Source organism: Ahaetulla prasina, chromosome 1 (genome assembly GCF_028640845.1).
Source record: "Ahaetulla prasina isolate Xishuangbanna chromosome 1, ASM2864084v1, whole genome shotgun sequence".
Lineage (NCBI taxonomy): Eukaryota > Metazoa > Chordata > Lepidosauria > Squamata > Colubridae > Ahaetulla > Ahaetulla prasina.
In genome coordinates, this window is record NC_080539.1 from 183145150 (window position 1) to 183160858 (window position 15709).

General features: G+C 42.0%; 2 protein-coding genes across 4 annotated transcripts in view; one reads left to right on the top strand and one right to left on the bottom strand.

Annotated features, from left to right (window-relative positions):
* Positions 1-710, bottom strand: part of COL4A1 (collagen type IV alpha 1 chain) — a 176621-nt gene extending 175911 nt beyond the window's left edge. For both annotated transcript variants that reach the window (XM_058184421.1, XM_058184420.1), the window contains exon 1: positions 486-710. In XM_058184421.1, coding sequence (XP_058040404.1) covers positions 486-575 — 90 coding nt within the window. In that variant the 5' untranslated portion in view covers positions 576-710. The remainder of the gene's footprint in view (positions 1-485) is intronic.
* The window catches only part of COL4A2 (collagen type IV alpha 2 chain), a 217425-nt gene continuing 202032 nt past the window's right edge, over positions 317-15709 (top strand). The window contains exons 1-3 of one of the 2 annotated variants that reach the window (XM_058184419.1): positions 317-357; positions 1413-1491; positions 1609-1669. In XM_058184419.1, the coding sequence (XP_058040402.1) occupies positions 1448-1491; positions 1609-1669 (105 nt within the window). In that variant the 5' untranslated portion in view covers positions 317-357; positions 1413-1447. Of the gene's footprint in view, positions 358-782; positions 917-1412; positions 1492-1608; positions 1670-15709 lie in introns of those variants that run through there. The other variant, XM_058184418.1, reaches the window with a different exon arrangement.

The following is a 15709-nucleotide window of genomic DNA, read 5'->3' on the forward strand; positions in this document are numbered from 1 at the left end:
AATGTATTTATTTACAAATGTACTAAAACCATTAATACATGCAGTTTTAGGTTGCTACTCAAATAAACCACAGACCTGTAATGAGTACATCATTACTCCCCACACATAATGTTTCTTTGCATCCGGCATGCCGTCGACTCTGTCTTAAAAACTGACACCAGGACTAGCCTACAAGACGATGCCGGATTCCCCTGCCCTGCCTTCTGCATCGGGAGTAGCTTTAGAGGCGGCAGAAATCTACACCCGAAGAGAAAGAGACCTCCCGTGAGTGGTCTGCTCAGTGGGGCGCTGCGGGAAATAGGAAGCAAGCTACTACTTGCCACCGGATTTGGGGAGCTCAGAAAACGTTTCTTCAAGGTATAGTAAAGGCTTGGGATAAGGGTCGGAGAGTGAGGGGGGTGGAGGTGCGGCGGGATCCCGCTGACGGCGGCGTGCAGGGAAAAGGGGGAGAGAAGAGCCATCCGAGGCAGGTAGGCAATACTCACCCCCGCCGCCTCTGACCAGAACCGCCGCCCTGGAACGAGCAGCACCGCTAAGAGGAGCGCGATGACCGGCCCCGCCAGCCTGCCACCCATCGTCGCGAAAGCGCCGTCCGCCCCACCGGTGCTCACACGTGGCCGTGCCCAACGGGGCTGATACCGTCAGCCTCCTTTCCCGTGTCCCGCCTGGGGCGTCTCTAGCGCCGGAAAGGCGAGCTTGATTCTTGGGCCCCGCTTGTGGGCGGCAGCGGCCGCTCCTTTCCCCGCCTGTCTCCGCCCCCCGGCCCCTGGGACAGCGTGAGAGCCAGGAGCCGCCGAGGAGGAGTTGGCCGGTTCCGCTGTCTCCCGCGTCCGTTCAAAGCCAGGAGCCCGTCGCGTCCGGAGGAAGGATGCGGGCTGGTCGAGCGGCAGCCTGAGGGAGCTGCGGGGACTGGAAGGTGAGTCCGTACCTGCAAAGGGCGCGAGCCTCGACTTCGCTGCCCTCAGCTTTGAGCCCGCATCGGGGGTCGCGTCTCTCGCTCCCTTCGTGGCCCCAGACTCCGCAAAACTCCCCGGGGGCTACTTTCGCGTCTCAGGGCTTCGGGTGTTTCGTCCCTCCCACCCCGCCCAGCCCCAGCCCCAACCCCAGCCCCAACCCGAGCCCGAGCCCGCTAAGCCACCTGAGGGGAAAAGTTATTCCACCCGGCGTTGGTTCCGGAGGGAAGCGGCGCTTTCTGAGGAATCGGGAGGGGCGGGGAATGGCCTCCATCATCGACACGGGGTTCTGTTTGGCCTCTGCGGGGGAAGGTGCAGTTTAACCTGACTCGGGTGATCCTTTGGAGGTTGCGCTAATAATCCCCCTCCTCTCTCTCTCTCTCCTCCCCCTGTAAAAATGCCTGCCTCTGCTCGCTGCTGAAGTCTCTTTCAAAGACTTGTGTTCCCTTTGATTTCTAGGACCATCCTCTTCCACAAGGAGAAAATAAGCAGACATGAAAAGTACTCCACACTTCAGTTTAGGACGCTGGACCAGGCAGTAAGTAGACCTATTTCTTTCTAGTATTGTAACATTTCTTAAAAGTTGCAAAAGGGTAAGAGCCGGCCTGGCCATAAAGTGGTGAATTGTAACAATTTCAATCTTGTCTTGATACAGGGATATGCAAATTATCCTCCTGGTGGGATTGACTGTGCTTCTTCCTGCCTGTGTACAAGCTGTAAGTATATCATCATCATTTTTTAAAAAAACATCAAAACAAAACCATGAGAAACTTTTTTAGGGTTGCTTCCAAGTCAATCCAATTCTGTTGCCAAAGTTCTTCAACTACCTTTGCTATTTTTCAGTAGTACACTTTTTACTATTTTTTCCTACTAAACAGTTTGATTTCCCCTCCCCATTTCTCTCTGTTCAAAAATATGGCTTAAATTATGTATGCAAAGTATTTTTAAGGTACACAATTTAAAACTGTAACTCACATGAATTGAATTATTTCATATATGTTTTAAAACAGTTAGGAAAGTATCAGTCAGGTTGGTTTCTAGACACTGTTTGTAATGTTTTTATTGAAGTATAAAATTAAACAACCCATATTTGCAGAGTATTACAACCAATTGAAATATCACAAGCTTTTTTAATTCTCTAGCAACTCACAAGTTAGACAAAGTCAGGCTGATAAGAAACTACTTTGACTATGTGTTCATGAATTATTGATATCCTAATAGCCAACCAGAGTTTAGGTTACAGTGCTGTGTGTACCTCGCTCCTATGGTTAGTTAATGGCATAGTTTATATTTTATGGTAATCTCCAAAGCAATAAATAAATAAATAAATAAATAAATAAATAAATAAATAAATAAATAAATAAATAATGATTAAGGTAATTATGGATTTGACTCTTTTGGAAATTCGGACAACAATTGTAGAAATCGCTCCCTTTTATTCATGAAGTGCCTTATCAAGGTATCTATCTAGTTATCAGGTGATTAGAAATGCTTTAGAGAAAATAACCCACTGGCCTCCAAATAACTTCCCTTTCTTTCTTTGGACTTTTCCCCTGCTCCACCCTTGTGGGACAGACACATTATTTTAACAATTAAAGATGATGGGTGCTGATCACTTTGAAGTCTTTCTGAGAGCTCCACCTCCTTCAAACAGGGAGAAATGGGACAGAGACCATTGCTGGTGCGTGTTAAGGGAGAGACTGTGGATGGCATATGACCAACCAAGGAAAAGTTCATGAAAACAAACAAGCTGTAAAGAGCATAGAAAATGGCCTTGAAGGATAGAAACAAGAGCTACTGCCAAGGCAAAGATCAAACAAGGGGGCATGATCTCATCCCACAAAACTAGCTTCAGAAACATGTCACATAAGCCCCTCCTATGATTGAGGGAGGAAGGATGGAAGCACATGTTTCAATGGAAGTAGTTTTAGACCTCTAATCCATTGGTTTCTTAGCCAGGTCTGCCTTATAGAGCTGGCTGAAGCAGACATGAGAGTACTTGAGTAGCTGCCTGGATGCCAGTAGCCATTTGTGTATGAATGAGCACCCATAAGCAAATTGATGGAGTATTGGATTTATACTCTGAGACCTTACAATAAGAGAATATGGAAAATAATCCTGAATTTGTTTGGGGGCCCTAAACTCTATTTTAGCTGTTGGCCATATTCCTGCTTTTTAAATGTCATCTGTTTTTTCTATAAAATAAGCTTTTGTTGGAGAAGGATATTGAGGATTCTAGGGTGTAGTTTCTATTTGAAACTTTTCAAGTTTTCATGCAAGTTACTGACCTGGGTTTTGGTCTTACCATTCTTGTGAGGCTCACCATGATATTGATGGTTTAAGGAACTTATTTATAAATGATTACCTCATCCTCTTTTTGTGAGGACCTTTCCCCAAACTTCCACTAACCAAAAAAGGGAGAATTCTCATACATCAAAGAATTTTTTAAAAACAAACAATCTGAATTAACAGGGAAATTAAAAAGTATTAGAATAAGGCTAAATGTAGCATTAAAGTTTATATTTAGGGTTGATGTATGTGGTCATCATTATCATCAGCCATTCAGTTGTAGACCACTCCATGGATTTGTATATAGTAGAATGTATTTATTTATCTCAGAGAAAGATTTAAATTTGTTTACAGTTTATTACATTGTAACTGGCTTCAACAAAGACATTGCTTACCAATACACTTTGAGTTGAGCTAAAGCAATTATCTTTGCTTTTTAATTTTTGCTTTTAATATATAAATAAAAATATATATTAAAATAATATATAAAATATAAAATAATATATATATATATTAATAAACATATTTTATTAATTATATTTTTATAATATTTTATATAATAATATTTATTTATTATACTGAGAGGGCTGAATGCTATCACATGCTTATTGGACCCGTGTCCCTCCTGGTTGGTACTGGCCACACAGGAGGTTACACAAGGCTGGCTTCAGAGAATTGTTAACGCTTCTTTGAAGGAGGGTATCTTCCCCACAGCCTTGAAAGAGGCGGTGGTGAGACCCCTCCTCAAGAAGTCTTCCCTGGATCCAGCTATTTTATCGAACTACCGTCCGGTCTCTAACCTTCGTTTTGTGGCGAAGGTTGTTGAGAGTGTTGTGGCACATCAGCTCCCTCGGTACCTGGATGAAACTGTTTATCTAGACCCGTGCCAGTCCGGCTTCCGGCCTGGGTACAGCACGGAGACGGCTTTGGTCGCGTTGGTTGATGATCTCTGGAGGGCCCGGGATAGGGGTTGTTCCTCTATCCTGGTCCTACTTGATCTGTCAGCGGCTTTTGATACCATCGACCATGGTATCTTGCTGCAGCGGTTGGGGAGCCTGGGAGTGGGGGGCACCATTTTTCGGTGGTTCTCCTCTTATCTCTCCGACCGCTTGCAGACAGTGTTGGCGGGGGGGGCAGAGATCGACCGCGAGGCACCTCACATGTGGGGTGCCGCAGGGGTCGGTTCTCTCGCCCCTCCTGTTCAACATCTATATGAAACCGTTGGGGGAGATCATCCGTGGTTTTGGGGTGAGTTGCCAGCTGTACGCTGATGACACTCAACTGTACATTTCCACCCCGGATCACCCCAACGAAGCCGTCGATGTGATGTCCCGGTGCCTTGAAGCCGTTCGGGTCTGGATGGGGACGAACAGACTTCAACTCAACCCATCCAAGACGGAGTGGCTGTGGATGCCGGCGTCCCAGTATAGTCAGCTAGTTCCGTTGCTGACTGTGGGGGGCGAGTCACTGGCCCCCAGGGAGTTGGTTCGCAGCTTAGGCGTTCTCCTGGATGCACGGCTGTCGTTGGAAGAACACTTGACGGCCCTTGCCAGGGGAGCTTTTTATCAGGTTCGCCTGATCCACCAACTGTGTCCCTTCCTGGACCGGGATTCGTTATGCACGGTCACTCATGCCCTCGTTACCTCCCGCCTGGATTACTGCAATGCTCTCTACATGGGGCTCCCCTTGAAGAACACCGGGAGACTTCAACTGGTACAGAATGTGGCTGCGCGGGGGATAGAGGGAGCGTCTCGGAGCTTCCATATAACACCTCTCCTACGCAAGCTGCACTGGTTGCCGGTGGTCTTCCACGTGCAATTCAAGGTGTTGGTGATCACCTTTAAAGCGCTCCATGGCATAGGTCCAGGTTACTTACGGGACCGCCTACTGCCGCCAATAGCTTCCCATCAACCTGTGCGCTCCCACAGGGAGGGTCTCCTCGGGGTGCCGTCAGCTAAACAATGTTGGCTGGCAGCCCCCAGGGGAAGAGCCTTCTCTGTTGGGGCACCTACCCTATGGAACTGCCTCTGGGGCTACGCCTCTGGGGCTACGCCTTCTTCCCGACCTCCGGGCCTTTAAGCGCGAGCTCAAGACTTTTTTGTTTCAACAAGCAGGGTTGGCCTAAGAGTAATTTTTAATTGAGTGGTTTTATTTCTTGTTATTTTAATATTCGGCCTTATGGCTTCAGATTTTTAAATTTCAAATATTGTGTTTTAATTTTTGTATATGTCTTTTTAACTTGGCTGTAAACCGCCCTGAGTCTTCGGAGAAGGGCGGTATAGAAATGTAAATAATAAATAAATAAAATAAATATTTTAATAAACAAAATACATTTTATGTAAATTAAATATATATTTTAATATATAATATATAAAATATATATTTTAATATATAAAATATATTAAAAAGTTTATTGAAAAAGAAGAAAATAAAGACATTTTAGTGAAAATAAAGAAATTTTTGAAAAGCCAGACCACAAACAAAAAAGATACATAAAATACCTAACTTGCATAAAGCATTTGCTTTTTTATGCATTAATAATATTAAGAGATCTTTGTACGAGAAAGATTATTCTAAGCAAGAAAGCTTCTATTCACCCCTGAACCCCATCATATTGCATTCATTCTTTGTATGGCATCTGGCGTCATTGAGAGTGAACTTTTCTTAAATAAATAAATTTATGAGCCAAGTGCTCCTTAATTTTACTATCTGCTCATTTTAACCACATTGTGAATGGAATAAAATGTGGCATTAGCCTTGACAATGAACATTCATATGAACACTCAAAGTTGGTTTTGCTGGCCCTGCATATATCTTCCCATTCTCTGCCTATCCAGTGTAAAATGTAAAGGGGGTTTCTCTCTAATAATTGCATGTGGAACTGAAAAAACCTGAGTAAATAGGATCACCAACCATACACCACCCTTTCCTATATCCTCACTATAGCAGAGCTAGGATATAGGATGAATTAAAATTGCAATTTTTTGTATGCCCATGCCCATGCAGGTACACATGGATGCACACATGCGCACACATACACACACACAAACTCAAATAGTAAATCTTGTATTTGGGCTGCCTCTTGGAAAGCCTATACATTTCACTATTATTATTTTGTTAGAGTTTTTCCTGCCTTTTTTTTTACTATATATAGCCAATGCTGCTGCCTCCTCACACAACACAACTCTGTGTTGTTTAGTCTCTGTGAGAGACTAAAGTCACCCAGCCAGCTTTCATGCCTCATGGAGATGTAGAACTCACAATTTCCTAGTTTCTAGGCCAGCACTTTTTCAAATAAGTAATATAGCATTAAAAGAATTTCAGAAACAATTGGGAGACTTGATTAAATATGAAAATCTTACTCAGTTGTTTTAGCTATAGGCTGTCAGTGGCAAAATAAGCAGGAGCAGGGAATGAGCAGACCATACAAATTCCTGAAAGCTAGGTGGAAGAAGGATCATAGCTCTCCTATCATGGCTCTGTCCTAAAGACAGCAGGTGTGAATATAGAATAGAATAGAAATTTTTATTGGCCAACTTTATTGGACACAAAAGGAATTTGTCTTGGTGCATATGCTCTCAGTGTACATAAAAGAAAAGATACGTTCATCAAGAATCATAAGGTACAACACTTAATGAGAGTCATAAGGTACAAATAAGCAATCGGGAACCAATCAATATCGATATAAATCACAAGGATACAAGCAACAAAGTTACAGTCATATAGTCATAAGTGGAAGGAGATTGGTGGTGGGAATGATGAGAAGATGAATAGTAGTGCAGACTTAGTAAATAGTTTGACAGTATTGAGGGAATTATTTGTTTAGCAGAGTGATGGCGTTCGGGAAAAAATGTTCTTGTGTCTAGTTGTTCTGGTGTGCAGTACTCTATAGCGTCATTTTGAGGGTAGGAGTTGAAACAGTTTATGTCCAGGATGCGAGGGGTCTGTAAATATTTTCACAGCCCTCTTTTTGATTCGTGCAGTATACAGGTCCTCAGTGGAAGGCAGGTTGGTAGCCATTGTTTTTTCTGCAGTTCTAATGATCCTCTGAAGCCTGTGTCTGTCTTGTTGGGTTGCAGAACCAAACCAGACAGTTATAGAGGTTCAGATGACAGACTCAATAATTCCTCTGTAGAACTGGATCAGCAGCTCCTTGGGCAGTTTGAACTTTCTGAGTTGGCACAGAAAGAACATTCTTTGTTGTGCTTTTTTGATGACATTTTTGATGTTAGCTGTCCATTTTAGATCTTGCAATATGGTAGAACCTAGAAATTTGAAGGTTTCTACCCTTTCTCCCCAAATAAGACATCCCCTGATAATAAGCCCAATCAGGCTTTTGAGCTCATGGCAATAAGGCCAAGTGCTTATTTCAGGGTTCAAAAAAATATAAGACAGGGTCTTATTTTTGGGGAAACATGGTACTGTTGATACTGTGTTGTCTAGTATTGTGAGAGGTGGGAATATGGAAGGGTTTTTCCTAAAGTCTTCCACCATTTCTACAGTTTTGAGTGTGTTCAGTTCCAGATTGTTCTGGTCGCACCACGAGGCTAGTTGTTCAACCTCTCGTCTGTATGCGGATTCATCATTGTCTCAAATGAGACCAATCACTGTTGTGTCATCTGCGAACTTCAGTAGTTTAACAGATGGATTGTTAGAGATGCAGTCATTGGTATAGAGAGAGAAGTGGGGAGAACACACAGCCTTGGGGGGGGGGCTGTGCTAATTGTACAGGTATTTGATGTGATTCTGCTTAGCTTCACCTGCTGCTTCCTGTTTGTTAGGAGGCTTATGATCCTTTCAAGTGTGTTCAGGTACCTGTAGCTGGTTTAGCTTAGTTAGAAGAATGTCTGGAATAATGATATTGAATGCAGAATTACAGTCTACAAAGAGGACCCTTGCGTAGGTCTTTGGAGATTCAAGATGTTGTAGGATGCAGTGCAGAGCCATATTAACAGCATTATCTGTTGATCTATTTGCTCTGTATGCAAATTGCAAGGGGTCTAACAGTGGATCTGTGATGGTTTTCAAGTGGGACAACACTAGCCTTTCAAAGGTTTTCATGACTACGGATGTTAAAGCAACTGGTCTGTAGTCATTCAGTTCCTTGATGGTGGGCTTCTTCGGTACTGGGATGATAATAGAGCATTTGAAGCAAGAAGGAACATAGCACATCTCTAGCGATTTATTGAAGATATGGGTGAAGATGGGGGGCTAATTGGTCAGCACAGACCTTTAAGCAAGAAGGAGTTATCTTCTCTGGGCCTGGAGCTTTTCCTGGCTTTTGTCTGAGAAATAGGTCTTGCACTTCCTTTTCTGTGATCACTAGGGGTTGTGAACCCAATGGGATGGGGTCAGTTGTAGGAGGCTTGGCTGTTGTTGGTGTGTCTGAAATGCGGGTTGTGGAGATAGGTGGCTGTAGTTTCCTTTCAAACCTGCAGTATAATACGTTCAGGTCATCTGCCAGTTGAAGTCAACCAAGGGAGAAAGGAATCCATGTATCTTGCTTACTTGTCTGGATAAGAAGAAAAAGATCTTTTCCCAACCAAACCAGGGCAGGAAGGTATTTTGAAAGTGCTTGTCTCTTGAAGCATCACAACCAAAAACCCTTCTGTGCCTAGAAGGAAGCTAGAAAGAAAGGGGGTGGGGTGGAGGAATCAGTATGCCAGAAGGAGATGTAGCTCTTTTCTTTGATCCTGATGAAAGTGCCCCACGCTGCTATTATTATTATTGCAATGCTCTCTACATGGGGCTGCCCTTGAGGTGCACCTGGAGGCTGCAGTTGGTCCAGAATGCAGCTGCGCGAGTGGTAACGGGAGCCGTTCGTGGCTCCCATGTAACACCACTGCTCCGTAGTCTGCACTGGCTTCCTGTAGTCTTTCGGGTGCGCTTCAAGATTCTGGTTACCACCTTTAAAGCGCTCCATGGCTTAGGACCCGGGTACTTACGAGACCGCCTGCTGCTACCTTATGCCTCCCACCGACCCGTAAGCTCTCACAGAGAGGGCCTTCTCAGGGTGCCCTCCGCCAAACAATGTCGGCTGGCGGCCCCCAGGAGTAGGGCCTTCTCTGTGGGAGCACCAACACTCTGGAACAAACTCCCCCCTGGCTTACGTCAAGTGCCTGATCTTCGGACCTTTCGTCGTGAGCTTAAAACATATTTATTCATTCAAGCAGGACTGGCATAAATAGTTGCTTTTAAATTGGGGTTTTAATAATATTTTAAATTTTTAAATGTTTTAATTATCGGCCGCATAGTAATAGTTCATTTTAAATTCTTTTAATTGTACATATTCTGTGTTTTATTTTGGCTGTACACCGCCCTGAGTCCTTCGGGAGAAGGGCGGTATAGAAATTTAATAAAATAAAAATAAATAAATATTACATGGTATGTAATGCTGAGGGCTGCTAATCAGGTGTAGCTGGGGTTTATAATGGAATTGATAAAGATTGATGCTGCATGTACCAAAACATGTGTTCCAGGAACTGAAATAGATAATTAAAAGATACACAAGGAGATGGAGTATGGTTTCCATCTGCTGAGAAACATATCTCTTTCTTTTGATTATCGTAAAGGCACTAAGTTGAAGTGTTGCAAATATAAACGAATGACTTTAATATTCTTCATTTCATGGAATTGCATATATTATGCAGATATTAGTTGGATAAGTAACAGAATCATAGGGTTAGAGGGATCTTGAAGGTCTTCTAGTCAAATCCCCTGTCCAGTGCAGGAACTAAATAATAGTTATTTAGTAATCATATTTTAAAATGTATAAGTATCTCTCTTTTTGGAATATCAGAACCTGGCTCCCATCAACCTGATGAAATAAGGATAGTTGTCCAAAGAAAAATGGCACAATCTAGTTAGCAAGATTTCGTTTCTTCATCAAAGGGTATTTCATATTACTTACACACCATATCAACAAAATAACTATTTTGATCTTAGCAAAAGCAGTGTTGGAGCAGAGTTGTTTCATGAAAGAGAGATGGGTAATATATGGTATTGAATTAGTTTAGGATGTATGTTTTTGAAAAGCAGCAGCTGAATGAATGCTACTAAGATTGAAACAGTCCATATAAGAGGCCAGAGATTACTATATTTGTACACAAGCTGCAAGATAATGATCTCACAATGACTAATACTTAAAATGGGAATTTGAAGGAGAGAGAGAACACATATCAGGAGCAGAAGAATTGAAATTACACAGTGAATGCTGAAAAGGATTTTACTAGACTTTTGGCATATAAACCATAAAGTAGAAAAAAAGGTAGCAAGCTAGGGTGAAAAAAACAAACAAAAGATCCAAATGTTGAGACTCTGGATTTGTGTTAAACCAGGGCTAGTCAACCTTTTTATACTTACTGCCCACTTTTGTATCTCTGTTAGTAGTAAAATTTTCTAACCGCCCGCCGGTTCCACAGTAATGCGCTGTGTATCATCATCTGCGCATGCCTCTCGTCCATTGTGGATTGGGTTTGCGGGGGGCGCCGGCTACCAGCTCTGCTTGTCTGTTACAGCTGGGTGATGTGGGGGGAGATGCGCGAGCTATTCTGAAACGAGGCTCTTTTGTTTGCGGTTGCACTATAGCGCCATATAGTTTCACTTATGTAACATGAACTAAACTTATCCGCTGGTGATACAAATAGTATATTTTCAGAAATTTAAATTGTCATGGGGAATTTTATGAAAACCTAATGAAAATGTTTTAAAATAATGCTATGAAAATTTTTTAAAAAGTCAATTAAATTTAAAAAAAAAAAGGAAAGTGCTTCAGTATCGGACAAAACCCCTACCGCCTACCATGAACGCTGGAACGCCCACTAGTGGGCGGTAGGGACCAGGTTGACTACCACTGTGTTAAACAGATGGAAATGCAAGAGAAAATTAGCTTTTTTTATTTTGATATCTGTATTTGAGTTGCCATCTTTCTAAGAGGTTTACCTACTGCAATTGTTAAGATCTTTCTTTGGTAAGATGAAGATATTTGGACATTGGCTAATCTTCCACAACTCCTGATGGGTTAGCACCACTTGTCTCAAAATTCCTAGTGTTTGTGGTGATTGTGATGCCAATATAGTTGAAGTAAGCTAGCCTGAGGAAAGTTGATGTAACTGCAGCATTGGTTCCAGTTTTGTTGTGTTCAGCTATTTCTTATTAATATTGCAAGTTTATTTTTGCTTTGGTGCTGTGTAATATTTATTCTCTTTTTAATTAAAATACTGTTGAAAGATGGCTTATAAACTCAATATGTAAACCAGAGATACCTATAATTCTATCAAATGTCTATCATCTTGAAAGTGACAGCTCTGGTTCTCCTGTTTAAACTTTGACTATCATTCCTGCTTTGCATCTGGCGGGGTGGGGGAAGGCAGTCTAAATGTATACACAGCATGTTTTATGTAGCGTTTCCTTCTATTTCTATTTTTGGTACTAAGTCATATTTAGAGCTGGTCTTCTACTGTTTGGACTAGTTTCCTTTACCAGTACTGTCATTTATTGAGTTGCCTCATCTTTTCATATCCTTTCCAATGCTAGATCATCTTGAAGGATTTTCGTTCTTTTAAATCTTAAATCCACAAGTCCATCAAGGTTGCTGCTGCTATGGGTACCCACTTAAGGCTGCATAATTACAAAGCGATCCTGCATCTGAAATGCAGCCGGTTTACTGCATCTATTTTTGGGGGCCATGTAGTCTATAGGGAAGCTGAGCACAGTTTATCTGCGACATAACTCATATTTTTTATATAGTCTTTTTTTGGCTAGGGAAGCAGAGAATAATCTTGTTAAATGCTACTCTGTATTCAACTGAGACTCTAAAACTATTAGTGTGGACCTTTAAATATTGGATTTGTTTTATTTAATAAGCACCATACTATGCATTTTTCATTTTTGTGTGTGTTGCTTCTACAATTAGCTGTCTTATAAATTGAATGATAAACTAAGTAAGTAAGATGCTCCTATTATATATCAGAGTAGTATTTTGCAGTTTAAGTTGGCCTTAATAGTTATTTTATCTCTTGCTTGGATTTTGGATATTATTCATTTATTAGATTTATATCTTGTCTTTCAGTCAGAAATTTCAAGGTGATTAACAATTTATATATAGATATAAATTGTTAATCATCTTGAAATATGATATATTTAGATAGATAGATAGATAGAGAGAGAGAGAGAGAGAGATATATATAGATATAGATATAGATATAGATATATAGATACAGATATAGATATAGATATAGGGGTTTTTTTCTTCCTATCAAAGCAACCTGGTCTACCCAAATATGTGAGGGTGCATACTTCGAATCCCAGAAGGGTATGTCTAGCTGATGAGAACTAAATAGCTTGAAATAGATCTATACTAGTCTCCCTTTATATAATTTCATATATAATAAAGAATTAGATAGCACAATTGCAGAGAAGACATAAATATAAAGCACTTAAAATAGCACTTCAGAAATGAAACCATCACTAATTTTAAATTAGTATTTAATGTAGAAATAAAAAATGTTCCAGAGCATTCAAGAGAAAATCCTGATAGTAATCTATGATCAGCTAGCAGAAGTTTTGTTACCTTATCTTACTCATTAATAAAGACAGGACCTATTACTTTTTCTCCAACTCAGTCATCTATTTGACCTACCATAGTTCTGTGGGTGTGGCTTGGTGGGTGGGTGTGTCCTGTGACTGAGTGGGCATGGCCAACTCAATGTCCCTCACAGCCATGCCCACTCAGTCACAACCCCCCCCACCAAGCCATGCCCACAGAACCCAGTAGGAAAAAAATTTCTATTCTGCCTTTTCCCTTTTTGCGAGATGCCTGCAGCTGCAGCCTCTCCGCCCGCTTGCCACCCACTCACCACCTGTTCTCCCTTCACCTTGGGTCGGGGGCCGGGGCCGGGGCCCAGGAATGCACCATTCTCCGAGGCCCTGGAGCCGCCACCTGCCTCAACGGGGTCGGAGAATGCATCATTCCCCATCACCAGCCTTGTCCCAGAGCCGCCGCCTGCTCTTCCTTTGCCACGCGGTGTCAGACTGCCTTCGATTAATATTTAGGAAAGAAACACTTTGACTTCATTTGAAAATAAAGAAAAGTACTTTTACTAAATACATCTGAATGCAATCATAGAGAAGCTGAAACTGAAGCAAAATATGGTGGACAGCACATATCCCTTCATTAGTCCCTCCCCCCCCCAAAGGTCAGGCCATTCTGGGCCAATGCCAGTTCCCACATGGTAAACTCCTTCCAATGATCTCCTCCTGCTTGGAATGGCTGGAATGCAGGGTAGTTGATAATTCCAAGCCTCTGGTCATCATGCTGATTTTGAATCCCTTCCTTCTCCTTTCCAGTAATTGTCAGCTGATGATCTTAAAGGGCCCTTACCCCATTATCAAATAAGGCAATGATACAGCATAAAACATTGAATTACTTAACACTAGACAAGGTAACAATTTAAACAATCTACTAAAATATAAAATACACAATTAGAGGTGAAGATTGGTGAGCGGAGGCTGACATGTGGCATATACTTACTTTCCTCCAGCAGCTGGCTGCCAGGAAAGGCAAGCATCCAAAAGTTACTGGAGTTGCTCTCCTTGAATATGCTGCCTTGTTCTATGCGCTGGCTGCGCAAGCGCACACCCAACCTGCCGCTGATAAATAAATGGAATAAATAGTGTGCGCTTGCACAGCCGGTGCATGGAACAAGCAGCAATGGCGGCGGCATATTCAAGGAGAGTGACTCCAGTAACTTTTGGACGCTTGCCTATCCTGGCAGCCAGCCGCTGGAGGAAAGTAAGTATACGCCGCGTGGCAAAGGAGGAGCGAGCGGCGGCTTTGGGGCAAGACTGGTGTCAGGGAATGGTGTATTCCCTGATCCGGTTGAGGCAGGCGGTAAGCAGGTGGTGGCTCCGGGGCCTCAGGGGAATGAGGCATCCCTGGGCCCTGGGCCCTGACCAAAGGCAAAGGGTGAACGGGCGGCGAGCGGGTAGCAAGTGAGCTGCAGCTCCGGGGAAAGGCTGGAGTCGGGGAATGGTGCATTCCCTGACCCGGTGGGGCAGGCGGTGGTTCCGGGGCCTCGGGGAATGGGCCCCGGCCCCTGACCGAACGGTGAGCAGGTGGCGAGCTGCCTTCTCGGTGTCCTGGTGTCCATCTTGCGAAGGCTGGACTGCGGGCCGTGGACTGGTTTGGGGGCATGGCCAGCCAGCAATTGCTACCGGATCGGCGAACCAGACCCAATCTCCGCTACCTACTCACCCGATCTGGTCCGATCCGGTAGCATTTCACCCCTGGTAAAAACTGAAAAACAAATTATTTTGAAAAAAAATACAACCACAGAATATTATCTTAATATTATCAGAATATTATCAATATTATCTTATTCAATTCTTCAAAGTAACCTTTACCCCAACTTAATTGGAATAGTCTGAAACAAATATAAAACTCTAGACAATATGTTCATCTTAATTGTTGAAATTCTTCCAATCAATGATAATTGCAAATTCTCCCATCTTGCCAGATCAGATATAATTTGTTGTTTTAATTTATTATAGTTATTCTCTTTAAGTGTACTACATCTTGCTGTCAAATATTTTCCAAGGTATTTAACCTTGTATTTAATCTGCATTTCTGAGCATTCTGCCAGTTCAATTTTTTGTTTTGTTAACATATTTTTTGTTAAAATCTTCATTTTTTTCTTTATTTATTTTCAGTCCTGCCACTTTCCCATATTCTCCTATTTCCATATTCTCCTATTTTATCTATCAATCTAATTATAGAATTACTTAACACTAAGGTTCCCCAATATTAAAGACTAAGTCATCAGCAAAGGCTTGTAGTTTATATTCTTCTTTTTGAATTTTCAAGCCTTTTATTTCTTCATCCTCTCTTATATTTCTATTTAAAACTTCCAGTGTTAAAACAAACAGTAAAGGTGACAGTGGACAGCCTTGTCTTGTGCCTTTTTTAATTTGAATCGAGTCTGTCAATTTCCCCTTTAATCATTATTTTAGCTGATTGTTTCTGGTATATGGCTTCTATAGTCTTGATAAACTTTCCACCAAAGCCCATCTGTTCCAATTGCAAAAGTATAAAACACCAATTCACATTGTCAAACGCTTTCTGTGCATCAAGAAAGATCAAAGCCATCTGTTTTTCTGGGTGGGCCTCATAATATTCTAATGTATTTAAAACTATCCTCATATTGTCTGTAATGTGTCTCTTGGGCAGAAAGCCATTTTGATCAGAATGTAAAAAGTTATTTAAGTATCTTTTAAGTCTTTCCACCAGTATTAAAGCGAAGATTTTATAGTCTGATTTAACAGAGATATAGGTCTATAATTCTTAATTTGCTGCAAGTCCGTCTCCTTTTTCAGAATAAGTGTTATATAAGCCTCAGTCCATGTCTCCGGTAACTTCTTCTTTAACATTACTTCATACATAACTTCTAGTAATGGGAGCCCCAATGACT